Source organism: Cydia pomonella, chromosome 13 (genome assembly GCF_033807575.1).
Source record: "Cydia pomonella isolate Wapato2018A chromosome 13, ilCydPomo1, whole genome shotgun sequence".
NCBI classification, from domain to species: domain Eukaryota; kingdom Metazoa; phylum Arthropoda; class Insecta; order Lepidoptera; family Tortricidae; genus Cydia; species Cydia pomonella.
The window spans coordinates 16759138-16778830 of NC_084715.1; the positions used below are offsets into that span (position 1 = coordinate 16759138).

Sequence of the window (19693 nt, forward strand, 5' to 3'; positions counted from 1 at the left end):
CAATTGAGCCACGAATGGATATATGTGATACGGTGAAATTAGGTTACTTATTCTCGAGTAAAATCTAAATATCTAAATACCCCCTAAACCAGCGTTCTAAAATATCTGAATTTTTCGCAAATCACTCTGTAACCATGTCTCACAAGGAAGAAACTCTTATGACATCGATACGGCTATTTGTTTAGGCGCGACGTACCATGACTCCGCCATTTTGAAAAAAATCCAAAAACTGGATCGACAAAAAAATTCTATTTGATCATAGAATATGGTCGCAAAATTTCACGCGAATCGGTTGAGAATTGCGACCTGTAGAGGAGAACATCCGGACATACGAAAGCAGATTGCGCGAGTCAAAACGTAGACCTACGCTACGCTTCGGTCAACAAGGGTTTGCCAATCAATCCAATATTCCAATTAATCTAGTTTTCACGATTTATTTCCCGAAAGTGTAATCTAATTTGAACCTTAAATTGGAATGCTAAAGTTGAAATTCTATTCGAGCGTATATGGTCGATAAACCGTACTATACAAAAGGGTTAAAGGATAAATAATTGGGTTAGAAATAGGAATCATACAAAGTGTAAACTTAACATATCTTTTAATTCCTTACATTTGAAGTACACAGCCATATTTGCCATTATCCATAAAACGTATACGTTATAGGTAGTCATTTAGTTAATATAACGAACTGCATATCTGCAGCCGGCATAACGTAAAAACCATGTTAAAATCTGAGTAAATAAATAAGTCACATAACAATATTAACATAGAATATAAAGTTATATAAATATAAAACTAAACTGTTAACCTATTAAAAATAGCTATAAATATACAAATTTTAATATAATTCTAACGAATAAGGTTATAATTACTGATACTTTTATGGAAGCACCACGAATTTATCCTAAATAATTATTTACAAGTATAAACCTAATTTATATTCATTAATATATCATATCTGTACAAAACATCTAACAGGACTAAGTCCCGCAAATATTGATCTAAAAATAAAGCATTCAACTCTTTGTACTCAAAGTACCATCACATTTTTTTAATTACGTCAACAATAAATGCACAATCGAAATCAGCTCTTAATAGAGGCCGAGCTATCAAAATGCTGTGAGTCAATACTGAAACAGTAATGTCATACTCAACCAATAAGTATAGCCATACTTTACTAGTAATTTATTCAACAATGGTTTAACATGGTAAATAAATATGTCTAAATTTAGTCATTACAATGAGAACCAGAGCAAAGAAAAAGCATAGTATTTTTATTCTAAAACTCATTTTAGACAGTAAGTCTATTTTATACAAATAAGTGTCGAAATAAGAAGTATAAAATTTAAACTAGGCTAATGTTTATATAATTTAAATACCTAATACTGGTTCAGTACGATATTACTTAGTGAGAACTTGAATCTAAAAATGTCATCTAAAAAGGCCTCTAGTTCGAAGAACTAAGGTTCAATTTTCATTGCGCACATTAGCCTATATTTGGAGTGTTCACTTGGTTTGCAGCGTGAGGGAGGTGATGAGGTCTTGGAAGTCTGTGACGTACCAGGACGCCCTCTTTCTGACCTCCTCTCTTAGGACATTACCGCCAAATCCTGGAAATAAAGATACAAGGGTTAGCAAATTTTCAAAACGATACGCTATAAATTTTCAAAAGTCCAAAAACGAAATGATAAATACATATAAACTATATTGAATTTGCTCAGCCAACTCAAAACGTAAGACCACAGCGAAACAACATAGAAAATGAATGAAGAGTATTTAAAAATCTCGGATTTTCATAACGTTTTATTTATCTTCGCAAGACCAGAATTTCATACGCTTTTAAGTTTCGCAACTAAAGATTTTAAAATTAAAACAATTGAAATTTAAGTAACAAACATATGGAATCACTCAATCAATATTAAATCATATGTAACTGTAACAAGGTCCAAAGTGGTCTAGAATGAACATACTAGGTAGCTAATAATGTAACTTACCAATGAAACCATCAGCGGGCGGGCTGGCCTCAGCGTCAGTGGCGCCATCTCCGATCATGATGACCCTCTGGTAACCGAACTGTTCCTTGAGCCTTCTGATCACGAGTCCTTTGCCGCCTGATCGGGAGGTAGGCTCGTTCTCGTCGAAACCTGCGTATTCTCCTGTAACAAGGTGATAGATATTGTTAATAATTGTCTACTGTGTCTCGGTGCACTTTCTGACATTTCTCAGATCAAACCGGGGAAATCCTGAAGACAGGCCAGGTCAAGAGCACCCTAAACCGGCAAGCGTGTATGAGGAAAGTTATGAAAGTGAAAGAGGTATGTCAAGACGTAGCAAGTGGATATATGTGGTATCTGCCTACCCCTCCAGGAAATAGGCGTGATTATATGTATAATCCATCAAGAGCAGTCCAATCCAAAACTAAAAATGAATATATATTGATAGTTCAAAATTATCAACGAACAGTTCTAGTCCTAATAAGTAGTCCAGTAGTCCTTATAGGGACCGTGCGCGTTGGAGGATCTGACACCGTATAAACTAAGTGAATAAAACTTAAACTTGACATTAACACTAAGCAAGTGCAGCCCCCTTACAGTTCACGAACGCTTTGGACTGCCTGACTCACATCGAAAACTTAAACTTGACATTGATATTTCACGCCAACAAACAAGGGGCCCCGGTTCACTCTAAAGTTCACGCACGCCCCTATACCAAAGCAGGTTCTGTCTCTGTGTGCTAGATATGACACGAAAAAGATAAAAGTCAGGCAACTCGCCTGCCATATTATCATGAATAGGTCAGGCAACAACAGGTCAACGAGTCATCGTCAGTGGCACGCGCTCATCTCGTGATAGATAGCGGTGCACTGCTACGAAGATAACTGTCGACATGGGTACTAATGTTGACGAAAAAGTTGGTCTAATAGTTTCGGGTAAGTACTTTAGGGGATTTTTTATTAATGGAAATTTATCTACATTAACTAATTATACATTTGAACCACACGGTCATGACTGATGTAATTTCTGTGAGTCCTATACGGATTAATGAAACTTGTCTTGTCGTTTTGGGAGTAGGTATATGACGTGAAAAGAAAAGTCATAACCAGCCCGCGAAAAAAAAGCAGAGAAAGAACAAGAGTAAACTGTAATATAATATTGCACTCAAGGGTCCCGAGATACAGGCTCAGCCTAGTTTGGGGTCCGCCAGTATACCAATTATGTTTTTCTGTGTTCTGTATAGAAATAAATATTTTTTTTTTATGTCATATACGAAAAAAAAACCAAGAACTCCAAGACCCAGGGCTGAAATCAAACCAGCGTTCTCTACGACTTTCGCTTGAAAAAGAGCTGGCTGTAGCCCTCCCGTCAAAAAACGAGACCTCTGAGATAAGGGCAAGCCAATGATTAAGAAAATCGCGTCACTGGTGTTAAATATGTACTTTACTTGTTTTTTAGTGTTTTTCCAAATGCGTCAGCATCAGACTACTTGTATATGTCACATTGGTTGTCCTTGCAGCGATATGTACCTACTTAGGATATACGGCACGTGTGTTCACACAATATGTCATTCACTCAAGATAAATACGATTATTATGAACGTGTGCAGTTTCTAATCATCACTACCGGTTGAACCAGTCTCTTGATAACCCTATCTTTGACATGTCAAGTTTGGGTCACTAATAAAAACGCGAATTAACACATGCGACGTTCTCAAGGAAGCTTTAAGGACGCGCTGACAGGTTATTCGTATAAAGATAAGCAAATTTCGTCCTTATGGTAAGCGACAATATGACCTTTTAATTGAGAACTTCACATATGTTGGGTTGGGAAAAGGCCTAAGTAAGCTCTTACAAGCGTAAGACCCTATTTTACAAACTTGTAACTTGTACGAGTTTACAGACATAAAACGGCTTTTGACACGCGCTTAACCAATAGCGAAAAGCGTATAGCGGTAAGTGTTAGTTCAACAACAAATTTTCTAAGGAGCTCTTAGAGCTCAAAAGACACAAAACCTGCGCGGTGACCAGAATATTGACTGGACACTGTAAGTTGAACAAACACATGTTTCAAATTGGGAAGAAACAAGACGCGACATGCAGGTTCTGCAAGGAGTCAGAGGAGACTGCAACGCACATTCTCTGTTCCGGTGGACCACTAATGTCAAAAAGAAGTACCCACTTAGGGCGGCACGTATTGCAACCCTATGAGGTACAGAACATTACGGCCCAAAGAATCTACAATTTCCTGGATTCAACGGGCATCAGTAATGAACTTTAAAGGGCTGTCACAGTAGATCACTACCTGGTCGACGTGGCACTCAAAGGCCCAAAAAACCCCAATAATAATAATAGCGGTAAGTGTTGCCTTGTATTTGCGGTAATTGTAACACTCAGTTTTGTAAAATGAACCTAAGGTGAATTATATTAAGAACTAACTCATAAAACTTTCTCCAATCAACGGTTAGTAAATCATAAACGATAATATAACGATCGCTTTAAAAAGCTACTGATTATAGAATTGACATCATAGGGAAAATAATCAGTTTTAAGACACGGTTAGTTATTGTCTTTGTGTTGTTTTCGAATTGCAACAACACCAAGTTTACTGACCCGAGAAAAAAATACAACGTAATAATAACTCTGAAGATACTTGTAAAGTAGCACAAACATCCGTACATTATGATTTATGAGTGACGCCAATAAAAGGGCAAGGGTTAAACACACCCACGGGAATGAAAAACATTGCAATAACTGTTTAATTTCAACCTTATTGGTAAGAGGTTACGACACGTTGTCGCCTGAGTAACGATATTGAGTTCCGGTGGAAAGCAAGGGCATAATACATGTAATATGCGAATACGAGGTATGAAGTAGGTAATCAAGTTAGTTAATGAATCGGTCAATCATGTGCCGCGAAACATAACAATAAATAAACAAATCAAACTGGTATTGATTTAATCTTCCATCAAAAGTAACCTTTATTCTCAAGCGAAGCTACTGCAGCTGTCTGTACATCTTGACAGAACCAATGATTGATAAATAAGGCTTAATAAAACGGACGACACTATTAAATTAACGCGCTGGTGACGTCACACGGTACAAAAACAAGTTGCTGGGGGGCGCGGCCGACGATAGCAACAGGCCTAACAAACTAGTTACATCAGATTTCACAGATATGTTATCTGCGTAGCTACAGTGGAAAATTTTAAGGGTACATTTGCTATCATCTTCAAAATTAGCATGGGACTTTTTACAATATTATTAAAAACAAAAGAAACGTGCGTTGAAGATACACTTCAATTAATAAATAAATGAAATAAATAAATATTATTGGACATTATTACACAAATTGACTAAGTCCCACAGTAAGCTTAATAAGGCTTGTGTTGAGGGTACTTAGGCAACGATATGTATAATATATAAATAACATAGAAACCAGCCATGACTTGGGAACAAATATCCACGCTCATCACATGAATAAATAAATAATAACTAATCAATAAATGCGTTCCATTTTTGAACAGGTACATTTAAATTATACAAACAATTTACAACTTAGTCATTGAGGAGCCCTTTGACCCGTCTGTTACTCCCATTATATTTAAATTATTAACCGTAATGTTTGGAAATAACAGTAGTAGGTATTATTATGATAATATAAAGTCAAAAAGACATACACGTTTAGAAGCCTTATTGAGTTTACTGTGGGTAAATTTTTGAAACAATGTCCTGTACTATTTATTTAGACAGAAATACTCTTCTAAGTTTTATTCGAGCAACGTACTTATTCACAAATCACTAACTACCTGTGAAGACTAGAACAGCGTGTATTAACTGATATACGCACTAGAAAACCAATCAAGTAGTACAGTCTAGAAAGTGCAAAGGAAAAACCACTCCAGTTACCTTAACGGTCAACCTACATGAGAAATTACATCCTGCCCACGACTTAATACGTCGGAATAATACGTCGATCTTAAGCAAATTAGTGTTATATTGCTTGTTGTTAACACTTAGAGCATTTAGGAGACGCCTTGTCTGTAATTTTCTGTACAAAACAGTCTGCCGATTTTTGTCAAATGTATGGCTATTTTTACGCAACGTACAAATATCCATGTCAGATAAACGTCGGTCCATACAATAAGTATGACCATTGGGCGAGGTTTTCGGTAGAGGGGTGCCGGTTAATTAAATGCTCTGTGTCAATATGTTTTGTCGTAAATACTTTATAAAAACTGATACCTTTTTCTTAGTAATGTCATGATACATTTTTCTTAGTATTTACGACAAAACATATTGACACAGAGCATTTAATTAACCGGCAATTGAATGCTCTGTGTCAATATGTTTTGTCGTAAATACTTTATAAAAACTGATACCTTTTTCTTAGTAATGTCATTTATCATTTAGATAGTAATAGGAATGTCTTAACAATATCGGCATATAAAAACAACTTGTTTGTATCCTTTAATGCGTCAAATAGTTATTTTCTTCAGTTTACTATTTCAATGTTATCTGATTTATTTGCACGACTCTAAAGATTAAAGAGCTATTGTGGCTACTTGGAACATGATATCGATGTTGGAGAAAAAAATATTGTATTAAAAATAATTGTTCCTATTTGTATCCTACACGTGATTTTGAACCTTACCTCGGTCATTTAAACCTTCATTTGGAATAACATATTTGTGCCCATGGTTTATTAAAACTAATATTTTCCAACTTCCATATATATTTTCTGCTTAAAGTGACTACTGTCTTTATTATCAAGAGTCCATATTAGGATTCCGTACCCAAAGGGTAAAACGGGACCGTATTACTAAGACTCCGCTGTCCGTCCGTCTGTCACCAGGTTGTATCTCATGAACCGTGATAACTAGACAGTTGATTTTTTTACAAATGATGTATTTCTGTTGCCGCTATAACAACAAATACTAAAAAGTACGGAACCCTCGGTGGGCGAGTCCGACTGGCACTTGTCCGGTCTTTTAATAATAATAAATGTGGGAATATATGATATTGTTGGATTTGTTGGAATCGATTATTCATCCATTGCTCTACTTTGTTTCATTGACGATATCTGTTGACCTAATTCGTCGTTATTTCACATCTCGTATATAACAACACTCTCAACTGACCATCGATGAACCGTATGTCCTTACAATAAGATTTACAATTTGTCAATTAAAAGTATAGATGGTACTAAAAGCACACGTCATGATGAAACGACTCAAGTGCGCTTTGTTTACAGTGATTGCATGGATATGGATTGTTATCAGTCAAAAACCTTCAAAGATTGCGTGTTTATCTGGTAAATTAATATAGTTTTTTTTCAAATGGTATTAAGTTCGTTTCTCAAGTTTTTCACACATGTACATGCACGTGCATATTGCAACCGATTGTAATAATATTAGAGGAGTTACTTATTTTGTTGTAAGTGTACAAAAACCATTTTAGTTCGGCTCATTTAATTTGAAGATTGGTTTAAAATATCTACTGCTTATACTATTTTAAATAAGTAGACAGTGTAAAAAGCTACAGACTTAGCTCTTACTTTTCTCTTTATCTACGGCATTATGAAATGTTTTCATTGTCAAGACTATAACGTTATTTGGATCTTGAAACCGTTACACTTTTGAACTATCACAACAGTTATCGACGGTTTCAATGAAGTGACATTATAGTTACAGATAATATTATTCCATCTCTATTTATCCTTGCTAATAAATACCTAAAATCAAAGATACTTACCATTGAAGTAGAATTTGAGTCTATTGGCGAAGATGTTGCCTTTAGGTATGTTCAGCTGGGCAGCAACTGGCTCGATGAGACACCTGAAGCCACCCGACACGAGGTATACCTGCACGCCGCGCTCCTGTAGCGTCTTAACTAGTTGCCTGCAAAGATATACAACGACTTCAAACACATGTTAAGTTACCCAACTAACCGGCCTCCGCCCAACACTTCATCTGCGTAGAAGTCGTTAAAATATTTCAACACTATTTTTACCACCTTAAGGGTCAAGATCAGAAAATATTTGAAGAGTATATAAAGTATATAAACTAGTATGTTTCGAATTTCAAAGTAGTGCCTTCAATGGCTTAGACTGCGTTGCCTGTCAATTAAAACCTATAGGTAATTTAAGATAAAAATCTAGAAAAAAACAGCTTATTTAGATACCGTCGATAATAACTACAATTGTCTTTTTTGTTTAAATCCCTCAGATATGATTAGATAAGATAAGTTTGTCTTACGGATGGGATATAATATATATCCGGGTATTTTTTGATGGAAATCGCAAAAAGCCTGACTAAATAATGACAATTGGCTTGGGAAATTGACATTTATTATACCTAGGTTAAATTATTTAAATCTACTTTAGATATTGTCAAGTAAGTATAACAATAGTTAATTCATGCATAACATGCGTCATAGACAAAGAATCATTGTAGGCCTTTACATATTTGTGTTCTATTATGACTGGGAAGTAAATATCTATCTCACATGGTATAGACCAAGGCTAGATAACTGACTACTAGAACATACTACACTAAAAAGGAAGTTTAAAAAAATACCCACAATATACATAAAAAGGTCGGTAAACAACTTGATAATGCGGAATAAACTGGATATGTTTACAAGCGGCACCGGTTATAGAGCTGATTATGTTGACTTTGGCCTGTGTCGGATGATAATTTCGTGACAAATATGAAGTTTGAGTCGGTTTTATATAAATGGGTTGCTACTCTTGACCTGGCCATATTCCTATTGTAGGCGCGTGTATGTGTAATGCGAAAACATATATGTTGGTTCTTACGAGCCTTATGATTGGCCCTTTAGTAAGCAATTAGAATTACATGTGAGTATAGTTGATAAACCACACAATACACAAATAAAATTAAGCAGGAATTAATGTCTATGTTGTAATGGACATCGTAATTCGTACATGACAATTTGTGAAATAGTATGAAATGAGAACTAATCATTTTTTTATTGAGTGCAGTAACATTATATTTTTTGTAATTTTGACCTTTATATAAAATATTTAGTGACAGCAATTTTTTTTTATTGATTGCAGTCAATATTTTTTTTGGAATACCGTTAATACTTGGTTTCCTGTTTCACTAAACTTTGAAACCTTTTGTTTATGAATATAAAAAAATATTTATAGAAACTTCAAATGACGTAACCTGGCTTATGCTTATGTATGAATAGGTGTGTTACGAAGACACAATGAAATGAAAACAACAACTGACAAAGTGTTGTTCGCATGACAACATGTTTTTAAGTCACGTAGTCAAAGAATTTAATTTCAATACCATTTCGTACCTTTTCACAATGATAATCAATATGAAAGTCGCTAGGAACCTCATACTTCTGCCACTATGAGAAGGAACCAATTGGTAGGTACTGAAATTAAATTATTTAACCGTATCAGCCAAAATATGCCTGCCGAACAAGCAATATTAGCACTTTATAATACCCGACGGTATTTCCCAGGTCTATAAGACTCACTATTCTTATTAGAGTTTGGACTTTATAAGTTTATATTTTGAGGAGTTCTCGAGTTGTATGGAATAGATAGGAAAACTTAAACTCTAGAAGACAATGTGTTTTGCTTTTACTTTCTTATGTTATTATTGTATGATTTATCACTTTTTCAATGTGCAATGAGATTTTATTTGGGATGACAGATGATTTAAGTTTTTCAGGTAAAAATACCTTGAAACAGACACCATAAAAATAAATCTTTATTTAAAGCTATCCAAAATATAATTCTTGCGATACATGCTTTTTGGCTACTTTATGAATCAACATGTTCGCCGACGGTATCGAAGATTATCTACCATAATACCAAATCTTAAGGTTCAAATTCAATTGGCAGGTTCCATCTAGATTAAAGTTTGATAAATTCGTACAAAAATGAACACAAACTTACGATACACCAGGTGTGAGATGGTTAGGGAATGTGTCGATGAACTCTCTGATTTGGCTGACGCTCGGCCTGATGATGTCTAATCTTTTCTTCAGCGCTTCCTGAAACGTCATGCTGCCACCCATAGCCTCGGCCGTCCTGAAAAGAAATACGACGTGAAACATACAATTTTTTTCCCAAAAAAAACATTCCAAAAAATAAAATATTTCCTTAAGTGATGATTAAATACATGTTTTTAGATCATTAAAAAAAACTCAAAATTTTACGACAATTCCAATGTTTTGCTGAAAATGAATTTTCCTTGGAATACGAAACCCGCTTCAATAAGGTATATCTTACGCCGTTCAATTCTACAAATGCAAGATATAGTCCGATTATACTCAGAGGGGTGAATATGTGGGCCATACTCATACTTAACAACTTTTACTATGGAGCCAAGCCCGAAATCGCGAATATGAAAACAACAGTTCCAAAGCCGAAATGTAATTATAACACAGCAGATTATTTTTCGCGATTTTGGGATTGGCATAGTAAAAGTTGTTCAGTATGACGTACATATCTACCCTTTAGAGTATGGTCAGACATAACAAAATTACTCTGTATAAGTGAGGATTAAAAAAAAAAAAGAAGGGCCCTACAACCAGTAAGGCGGGTCTGATTGCAACCAGTTTGGTGCATTGCCAAAATTCGACCTACAATACTTACAACATCGAAAATGCCTTGGGTCAATCCTATGTCAATGAAACGGAAAATACATAAGTATAATACTTGTGAAACCCATATTTATTTACTTAATGCATGAACATTTTTAGTTTGGTAATTTTTATCTCTTTTGTAGGTATACGTAACTTGAGAAACCCATATTAATTTAGGTGGGTCTCTATTGTTTCCTATAACGTTTTAAGTCATAATGTTTTGTATGTCCGCATTTTCGTTAGCCATAATTTGGCTTTTCTCCGAAACGCGTAACTTTTCAGGATTGTCATAAAACAAACCTAACCTAACCTATCTATAGGATGACCTAAGGAAATTCCTGAAAAGTTAACGGCTTCAGAGTTATGACTAATGATAATATGACTATCCTTACATTATGACTTTCAATAATTATGCGAAACAAAGGGATCCGTAATTTAGGTACTTGATGCAAGAAAATATTTAGCTTGGTAATTCTATTCTATTTTTACCTCTTATATACGTAACATTAAAAACCCATATGTATTTACTTGATGCAAGAAAATATTTAGCTTGATAATACTATTCTATTTTTACATCTTATATACGTAACTTGAGAGACCCATATTTATTTACTTGATGCAAGCTTGGGAATTTTTGCCACTTTTATACGTAACTTAAGAACCCCATATTTATTTAGGTACTTGATGCATTACAATATTTAGCTTGGCAATACGATTATATTTTTACGTCTTATACACGTAACTTGAGAAATCCATATTTATTTACTTGATGGAAGAAAATATTTAGCTTGGTAATACTGTTTTATTTATATCTCTGAGTAGGTATAACTTAAATTTAGTTGCGGGATTCGGACCGGATCGGAGGTCAATATAATATTTCGTATCAACATTTAGGTACTTATAACGTGATATCTGCATCATGGGCCTATTTGGTGCAATCCAGACACTGACACTAACTTTGACGAACTTTGTGTTTGGTCAAAATGATTTAGGTAAGATAAAATGATTTTCTGTTTTGTTTTAATTTTAGTTTTTTTTTTTTCGTTTTCTTAGCTAATTTTATTTATTTTAAAGTTGTAATAGTGAAGTGCTACGGCACCTATTAATTTAATCATATTTAGAATTATCTGCAATGATGTTCCTAGGCATAATTAAGAGCTTAAGATACGCTTATCGAAGTGGAAGTAAAGGGGCGTGAATGAAACCGGCATTAACAAATAATAGAATAAACTTTATCAATAATCAATTCGATTCACATGATATTGAATCTGTTGTCAACCGTCAAATAAAAACATGTATACACGTTATGCACATGATAATCATTAACCCCCTTATTCATAAACGTGTACTTAAGTTATGATGCCGCTAATCATCGTTTGTCCCTTTCCATCATACCAATACGTCGGAAAGGGACAAACGATGATTAGCGGCATCGTAACTTTAGTACACGTTTATGAATAAGGGGGTTAATGTTTCGATGTTGAATTAAACGACTTCACAAAACCGTAATAAAAATATTGGTTGTAAAAATTTACGATTACTTACCTGAGAATAATCAGAGAGAAGGATAACTATAACTATCGGATGTAACTCGACACGATGCGGCTTCGTCTATCTAAGTTGTGATACCATGTATACGTTTATTTACGTTTATAGTCCAATACACAGACTAACGTGGTATTACACCTAGAGAGACGAATTAGTGTCCTTAAAAGCTACTTTGTCAAACTATAATTTTATATGTATTTATTCGTATCAACTAACCTTTGAAAAATTGCACCAACTGACTGCGTAGTTAACATTTAAGCACAGGTATACAGCCTTCCCCCTATGACTTCGCGATCTGCTAGGTCAGGCTACATATCGCAAAGGAGACTATACAATACACCAATATTGTATTTCTATTTACTCTGCTAATCCGCTTCTACGTGGATCAGCACCAAGTACACAAACCCTATCAAAGATAACGTACACTGCGATAGTGTGCTCCCCGTACAGCTGCCTCTTATCTAAGACCATATAAAAGGTTCAGATTCCTTCGGCGCCCCCAGCCCCAGGTGTTACGTACCGTACATAATAGGGAACGCTGCTAATGAAAGCTAAAGATAACTTACAGTCTCTTAACTTCTTCGCCTTTCCCGCAGAACCTCGCCAGCTCATCGATGCCTTCATCCCTGATGACGGTGGAGTCAACGTCGAAGCAAACGCAGTCAGCAGTACGGAACAGCTCCTGAACGCTCTGCTGGGGTGACATGACGCTGATGGAGACCAGGGAGAGGGTCTTCAGGGTCGCCAGCTGCAGGTTGTTCTTGATGCTGTAGAAATGGTAAGAATAAGAGGATTTCAGAATATAGGACGAACTATTTCGCTAAATACGGTCAGGTCAGGTGTATTTTTGTGTTTTTTTTACCAACTATTGCGTGCCCAATAGTAAACAACTATTGGGTTGTTAACTATAATTGGGTAACAATTAATAACTATTGTATATCATGATGCAATATATAAGTTTACACCGAATTTATTTACACGATACTTTTGATAATTGAAGAACATACATAAATTTATGGTCTTAATATTACGATGTTATAAAAATTTTAGGATTGTTCAAAAACGAATTGGAAATTGGCGGATAATGTAAGTCAAAACAGTTGCTCATAATAAGCAATAACACACTAAGTAGATGGTCTTTCAGAAGGAAAATTATTGGACCTCGACGGTACACAGATTGTATATAGTACACTAAGAACATTGATAGAAACCCACACTTTATACCTATGCTGTTTGCACGCGACCTGTATGGTTAATGACCGTGTGCAAAATGTCGTTCACCACTTTATATTGGTCCAATCAATCAATTGTGGTTAATAATGTCAATTTGTTTGATCAATGATAAATTGAACCTTTTTCGCCTCAATAATGACCATGTCAATTTAACTAAGGTAGGTTAGGACCATCACTACCCCCATAACTGAGCACAGGCCCTATAGTTGCATCATTGTCATAGAACCCACACTATAGCGGACTGAAATTTCAAAGACACCTTTGATTTAATTAAAGAGTAAGAAGGATTCCTCATGATGGTTTCCTTTACCAAAGCGCAACTATATCAAAAAATTATATTAATTTTGTAATTACGATATGTTTTAATTATGGAGGTATACATATAAAAAAATGTTCAAGCCATGCATTCGTAATAAAAACAAAATACGAACCTGTAAAGTGCCATGTTGAATCTTCGAAGTTTCAGACGCAAATGAACAGAGTCGTTACACAGTTAATATCTAGCCGTAAAGGTCAGACCAATAAAACAAATACAGTCGGGGATACCGCGAACACGCCTCCACCAAGTGTGATATCATACAGTGCACCCAGCCTTCCGTTATCGCCTTATATCCACAAGCCTCTCAAGATAAGCTGGTGATGCGAGCTACAGAACTACTCTCTGAGAGCTACGTACTATGAATGACGTCAGTCACACAACTTCAATTGAAAGACAGTGTGCCAGACACGAGTCGCGGTTGAAGTAAGGGCGCGGAAACGAGAGTTGTCTCGCTCACTCGCGATAGAAGCGTATGGAATATTTGTGGAAGCACTTGTTTTGCGAATTGCGTCGAGCGCAAAAACGATAAGCGCGTGAGTCGATGATAAGAGAGATTGTTTTTATTAAGAAAAAATAAATAAATTAATCTTATTATTAGGACAAGAATCGCGTGTTTAGGGTGTAGCAACAACAAACACATGTCAATATACGTACGAGTGTTTTCAGAGGAGTTCCCAACATATGAAAAGGCACACGGGAGCACAGAATAAGTCATAGTATTATCATAGCGGGGGGTACTGTAAACGTTATCAGTAATTTATAACCTACTACATCGAACGTGCATGCTCAATAACAGGGTCAAGGCATGATGAAAGCAGTACAACAATTTGCTAACGGCAATTCGGAAATAGATATTATATAATTGAACTTTATTACTTTAATTATAAATGATTAATAAATTAATCAACAATTTAATGTAGGCCTACTATTGTTTCTAGAAGTATGCAACTGGCTTTTAAAATAGACCAGTTCAGGCCCTGGTGGAACTCATCAGGCTGAAATTTTTTTGTTAAAAAAAGTAAACATATAGTAGGTATGCAATGAAGTTAGCGTCAGTGGCGCTGTCCTAAAAAATTGACCAATATTTAATGGATATCAGCTTCTATGACAATAAAAGATACGTTTAATTCTTATTTTTCCACTTTAAATAAACAAAAGGTCAATGAACTAAAATCTAGATCAATTCAGTAGAGGGGCTTAAGATCTTTCTGATGAAGTTTTCCTACTTTGCAAGTACCATTTATGCATTTGATTTGCAAATACTTGCAGCTGGAAATACCCTTACCCTCTTTAAGAGGAAATCCCTAGTGAAGTTATAATTTTAAGAGGGGCATATCGCAACATTGTATTTTTTATATTGAATATTTACCCATTTTAATCAAAGTTAGATTTGACAAATCTGCGCGTCACCGTGGATGACACGAACTATAAATAGACACTAGCTATATTTGCAAGGGCAGACTCCAACCAGGACCTTAAAAGGTCAAATTTGGCTCGATATATATCGTGTCATCCACGATGACGCGCAAATTTGTCAAATTTAACGTTTAATATCATGAATCGTCGTCTTCTTGAATGAAACGATCTATAGAAAAAAAAAAACAGGAAAACAGCTCTAATTTTTATTTATTTAGGTTTATAGAACTTGGTTGTTAAACTAGACAAAGTTTCTTACGCGCACAACTCGTAAGAAACCTCTTTAGTGTAAATACTTGCAGATCGACTAATTACCTATTATACAAATAATAATAAAGTATTATACTAACTGCAAATATTTGCAGTTGTATATTGATATCCTACATACCAGAGCAGTAAGTAATATTGCCGAGACCTGACCTGACCTGACAAAATTTAAACAGAAGTACATTTTCAAAGTAAGGTGACTGTGGGCAAGACCGGCATACTTTATTTATTTTTTACATTGGAGTATTCTAGCTCCGTTAATTATTCACTTACGTGACCGCTTGTAATCACATACGATGAAGAATTTCATATATAATAATTAAGCTATAGTGACAGATCATTTTAATCATTAATTAAGCAAAAACAATAGTATTTTTAAAAATTCGGCGAGTAGACGGACTTCCCGTGTAGTTTAAGGTAAGTCCGTCTAGTAACGTTATCAGCCATACTATGGGTGCTTATGTGTTCGTATTAGAATCCTTACAAAGAATGAAACCAGACAATGAAAAGTGTACTCTAAACTTGTTAATATAGGGTTTAGATTCGAAATAAACACAATTTTTCTTATTAAAAGGTAAGTCCGGCATATACTACGTAAATGGGGTGGTAAACCTTTTTTGGAAAATAATTATACGTACTTATTTTTTTTCTTCTCAAATAAAATACCAATAGTCATTTTAAATTTACTCGTTGTTTTAAATTTACGGAGATCAAAGAGGGTTACATAAATAAGCTCATAGGAGTAGCAAGTTTAAATCAAATAGTGATTGGCAAATCAAATTCCATAACACAAGTAGGTACCCTACATACGTAAATTTTCAGGATAAGTAAGGCGAAGAACCCACGTCACATAGCGGCGTGGCACACGCGGTACAGCGTTGGCGTGGTGCGTAACCTTGTATCACGGTGTAGGCAAATCGCCTAAATCACGATAAGTACAATAAATGTTACGAAATAAAAAATACGTATGGACTCGTATGGCTGCAGTGATTTTAATCTTCAAAACTATCAAGAAAATATGACTGTACAACCGTATTCTAAAATTCAAGAGGAGTAAAAAGGGTAATAATATGTGTCATAGGTATAATAATATAACATATGAAGGCCCGAATACCGGTAGGGGCATTTGCTTGTATAATCTACACAGATATTTGTTCCTTCAGTCATGTTTGTTTTTTATATATTTATCTATATGAGTTTCTATATGTCGTCGCCTAGCATCAATAGTAAAAGCTAAGCTATGCTTAGCTTGCGGCCAATATTTATTCATTTATTTTCTTATTTGTATTTTCGGTTACATAGTGCTGAGGATAAAGAACACATTTCTTTATTAGTTTCGAGATTAAAATTGTTAATAAATACAAAACACAAACATCATACGCAATGTCGTAAAAATGCGTATCTGTAGTAACCTTATAAAATCGCAATAAATAATATTGAAGCCATTTAACAGTTGGTAACCTCTGATTCAAGGAAAGTCCGGCATGTGACGGACTTGCCTTGTGCATAGTAGACGGACTTTCCAACTTAGCAAAATTTTAATGTGATGAATGATGGAACGTATAATTACAAAACTAAGCCAATATCTTATAATTTAAACACATAATAAAGATTGCCGGGTCTTATATTACTTACGTAGTCGTGTTCTGGTGCAAAATCTGATCACAAACTATTTTTAACAATTTTATTTGCGAAGACTGTCGCACTATCACTTCGAGTTCCATACACGTAATGACTTGTTTACGCGGATTGCTCTGAAGTTCGTTGTCACAGCGCCATCTGTTTTAGAGTGAGGGAACTAGCGCGAAAAACTGACTTATAAACTCGACGCCAAAGCGGCAAACGCTTTCTAATTCAAGAGTTATAATGTGTTGACGGACTTGCCTTGTAGACGGTCTTGCCCACAGTGACCTTAATTTCGATAAAAAATATTACCCCATGGCCATTTCTTCCGTAGCACGTTTTGTTTAGTGCGTCATATCTTTGGTCCCCTTCTAATTTCCTGACTCTGGCTTTATGCCCCTTCTTACAGATCGTGTCATTCACGACGACGCGGGCGTGGCTCGTATTGATATGTTCTAAAGGTTGGATTTGCCAAATCTGCGCGTCATCGTGGATGACACGAACTATAGAAGTTAAATTCGAGTTTTGAACTATAGAAATAAATGAAAGAAAGTACAATTATTGTACTGGGTCTTACGAGGCTATTTGTCTTTGAAAGAACGCTAGGCTTTCTCCAATCTCCAATGAAGACATTAGGCCATATGTTGTAAAAATAATAGCAATAAACCAATCTGTGCTCGAGAACATAAAAATTAATAATGCGTGTTTTTCAGAGTTAGGACCTAGCTAGATAGATTTTTCGCACCCGGAAACACCCATAAAGCCGAAATCGTTTCCAAGATCAGCAAAATATCTAAATATACAAGAATTACTCTTAAGGTTAGGATTAACATTCTAAGGTTCAATGTGGTTTAAAGGACAGCAAAATTTATATTATTTATTCTTAACTCCATAAGGGTCAATGTCCTATTTTTAAAGCGACTAATTCTATAACAGCCTACAGGTTCAAACAAAATCAGGCCTTATTTAAGAGCTGAGTATTAAAAAATTATTTCACTAGTTCTAAAAATAGATGGGGCCTTAAAAGGATAATAAAACTTTAGGGAAGTATACTTATTGTGTTATTTTAGCACTTAGTTTGAGAACTTATATAAATACAAGTATGTCAGTAGATAATTAACTGTAAATTTTATATTAATGAACTGTTGTGTAATTTGACTCAATTATTCTAAAATTTTGTATAATTTCAATTTGATGACAGGCTTTTTAAAGTCTAAATGTGTATGGTTCTAAAAATAATAATGTACATAATTCCAAACCATATTTTCATAAATATATTTCTATTTCAGTTACACTAAATTTTTGGGCCCAAACAGTTTAAATTAAATCATAAATTTCACATTACACTTTTGGATAAATCAAACTTATTTATTTATTCATATGGCATTTACAGAGTCCCTTAGTTATAAATCAAATATTAATGGCAAAATAAAAGAAAATGTATGCATAGGGTGTTTTTTCAATCCTTAGCCAGATTTCGTGAGATAAATATGTAAGTATACATTTATCTCGAAAAACATGGGTTGCAACAAAGCAACCTGTATAGAAGTGTTGTATTGCACACTAATGTAAACCTTTGCACACTCCCACACCCACGCAGACAAGGTGTGATGTGATATTGTTTACATGTTGCCATACAACTGATAAATGATAACAGAGTTCATTACTGTGCACCAACCAAACTTTTTAAGATCCTGATTATATTTTCCTTAATTGTGTCTGCGGCTGGCAAAATGTCCTACTTTGTCGCTTGCCATAAGGACAATATGACAGGTTATTCGTAAAAAGATACAAGCGTCCTTATGGTAAGCAACGTTCGCAAGTTCATATGGCCGATGGTCAAGGGGAGGGAGAGGGGCATATATAATTTTGATCTCTAGGGGGAGCAGCTGCCCCTCCCCCTGCACCCCCTTGACGACGCCCATGATTTAGATGGTTCGAGAACTTGCATGGGATTTACATTGCGGTATTTGGTTGATCAATTCATTGTACCCTGTAGTTAGCAATGTATTTAATTTTGCACACAAGTCTATAGTAATAGGGCATAAAATATTTGAACTGCTTAAGGATTATTGAAAAGGATGCAACAAGCAATGATGTACCTCTGAAAAACATGTATTTAATATCTTATCTTTATCTACATCCCCTGTAAAATAACATCATACTTTTAAATAAACAAGTACTTGTTCATGTTGATAATTGACAGGATAATAATGCGCTGGATATTTCTAGGATGACCTTGCGACACAATTCACACAATTACTCTCTTCGCGCATGATTAGATTTTCGCTCACTCATAGTGACTGAAAACATCACGAATATCAACAAATTTTATTAATATGTTAAATTTGAGCGAATCTATTTTAAAATTAATTGCAATACAACTAATGTACGACGATTAAGCGATAATTTTAGAATAACAAATCTAAAAAAAATGCATTCAGCTCAAGGTTATGTTATCAAACCCAATAAAAATAGAATTAGAAGTGTTAAACTTATGACAGGGCACTTACGTTTTCCTTATAGTTTCGCAAATCGATTTGAATATTTAATAGGAAGCTTGAAAACACTTTTCTTTAATAAATTTACTTTGGAAATCGGTTTTCAAAATATGGATATTACGGCCGCGCACGAGTGAAGTGACAGTGACAGACGGATAG

The 19693-nt window shown here is 34.9% G+C and overlaps 1 protein-coding gene across 2 annotated transcripts; it reads right to left on the minus strand.

Moving 5' to 3' along the window:
• Window positions 1-581: 581 nt before the first annotated feature.
• On the minus strand, window positions 582-19687 carry LOC133524402 (phosphoserine phosphatase). 2 transcript variants are annotated; one of them, XM_061860387.1, is made up of 6 exons: window positions 19547-19687; window positions 12742-12942; window positions 9936-10070; window positions 7748-7893; window positions 1995-2156; window positions 582-1610 (listed from the first exon to the last, which is right to left on the minus strand). In XM_061860387.1, exons 2-6 carry the CDS (start codon window positions 12879-12881, stop codon window positions 1507-1509), a joined length of 687 nt encoding a protein of 228 aa, XP_061716371.1. In that variant the 5' UTR covers window positions 12882-12942; window positions 19547-19687; the 3' UTR covers window positions 582-1506. The 2 variants fall into 2 exon arrangements, with proteins under 2 accessions (XP_061716371.1, XP_061716370.1); XM_061860386.1 differs by lacking the exon at window positions 19547-19687 and adding an exon at window positions 13840-14114.
• Between the last annotated feature and the right edge of the window lie 6 nt (window positions 19688-19693).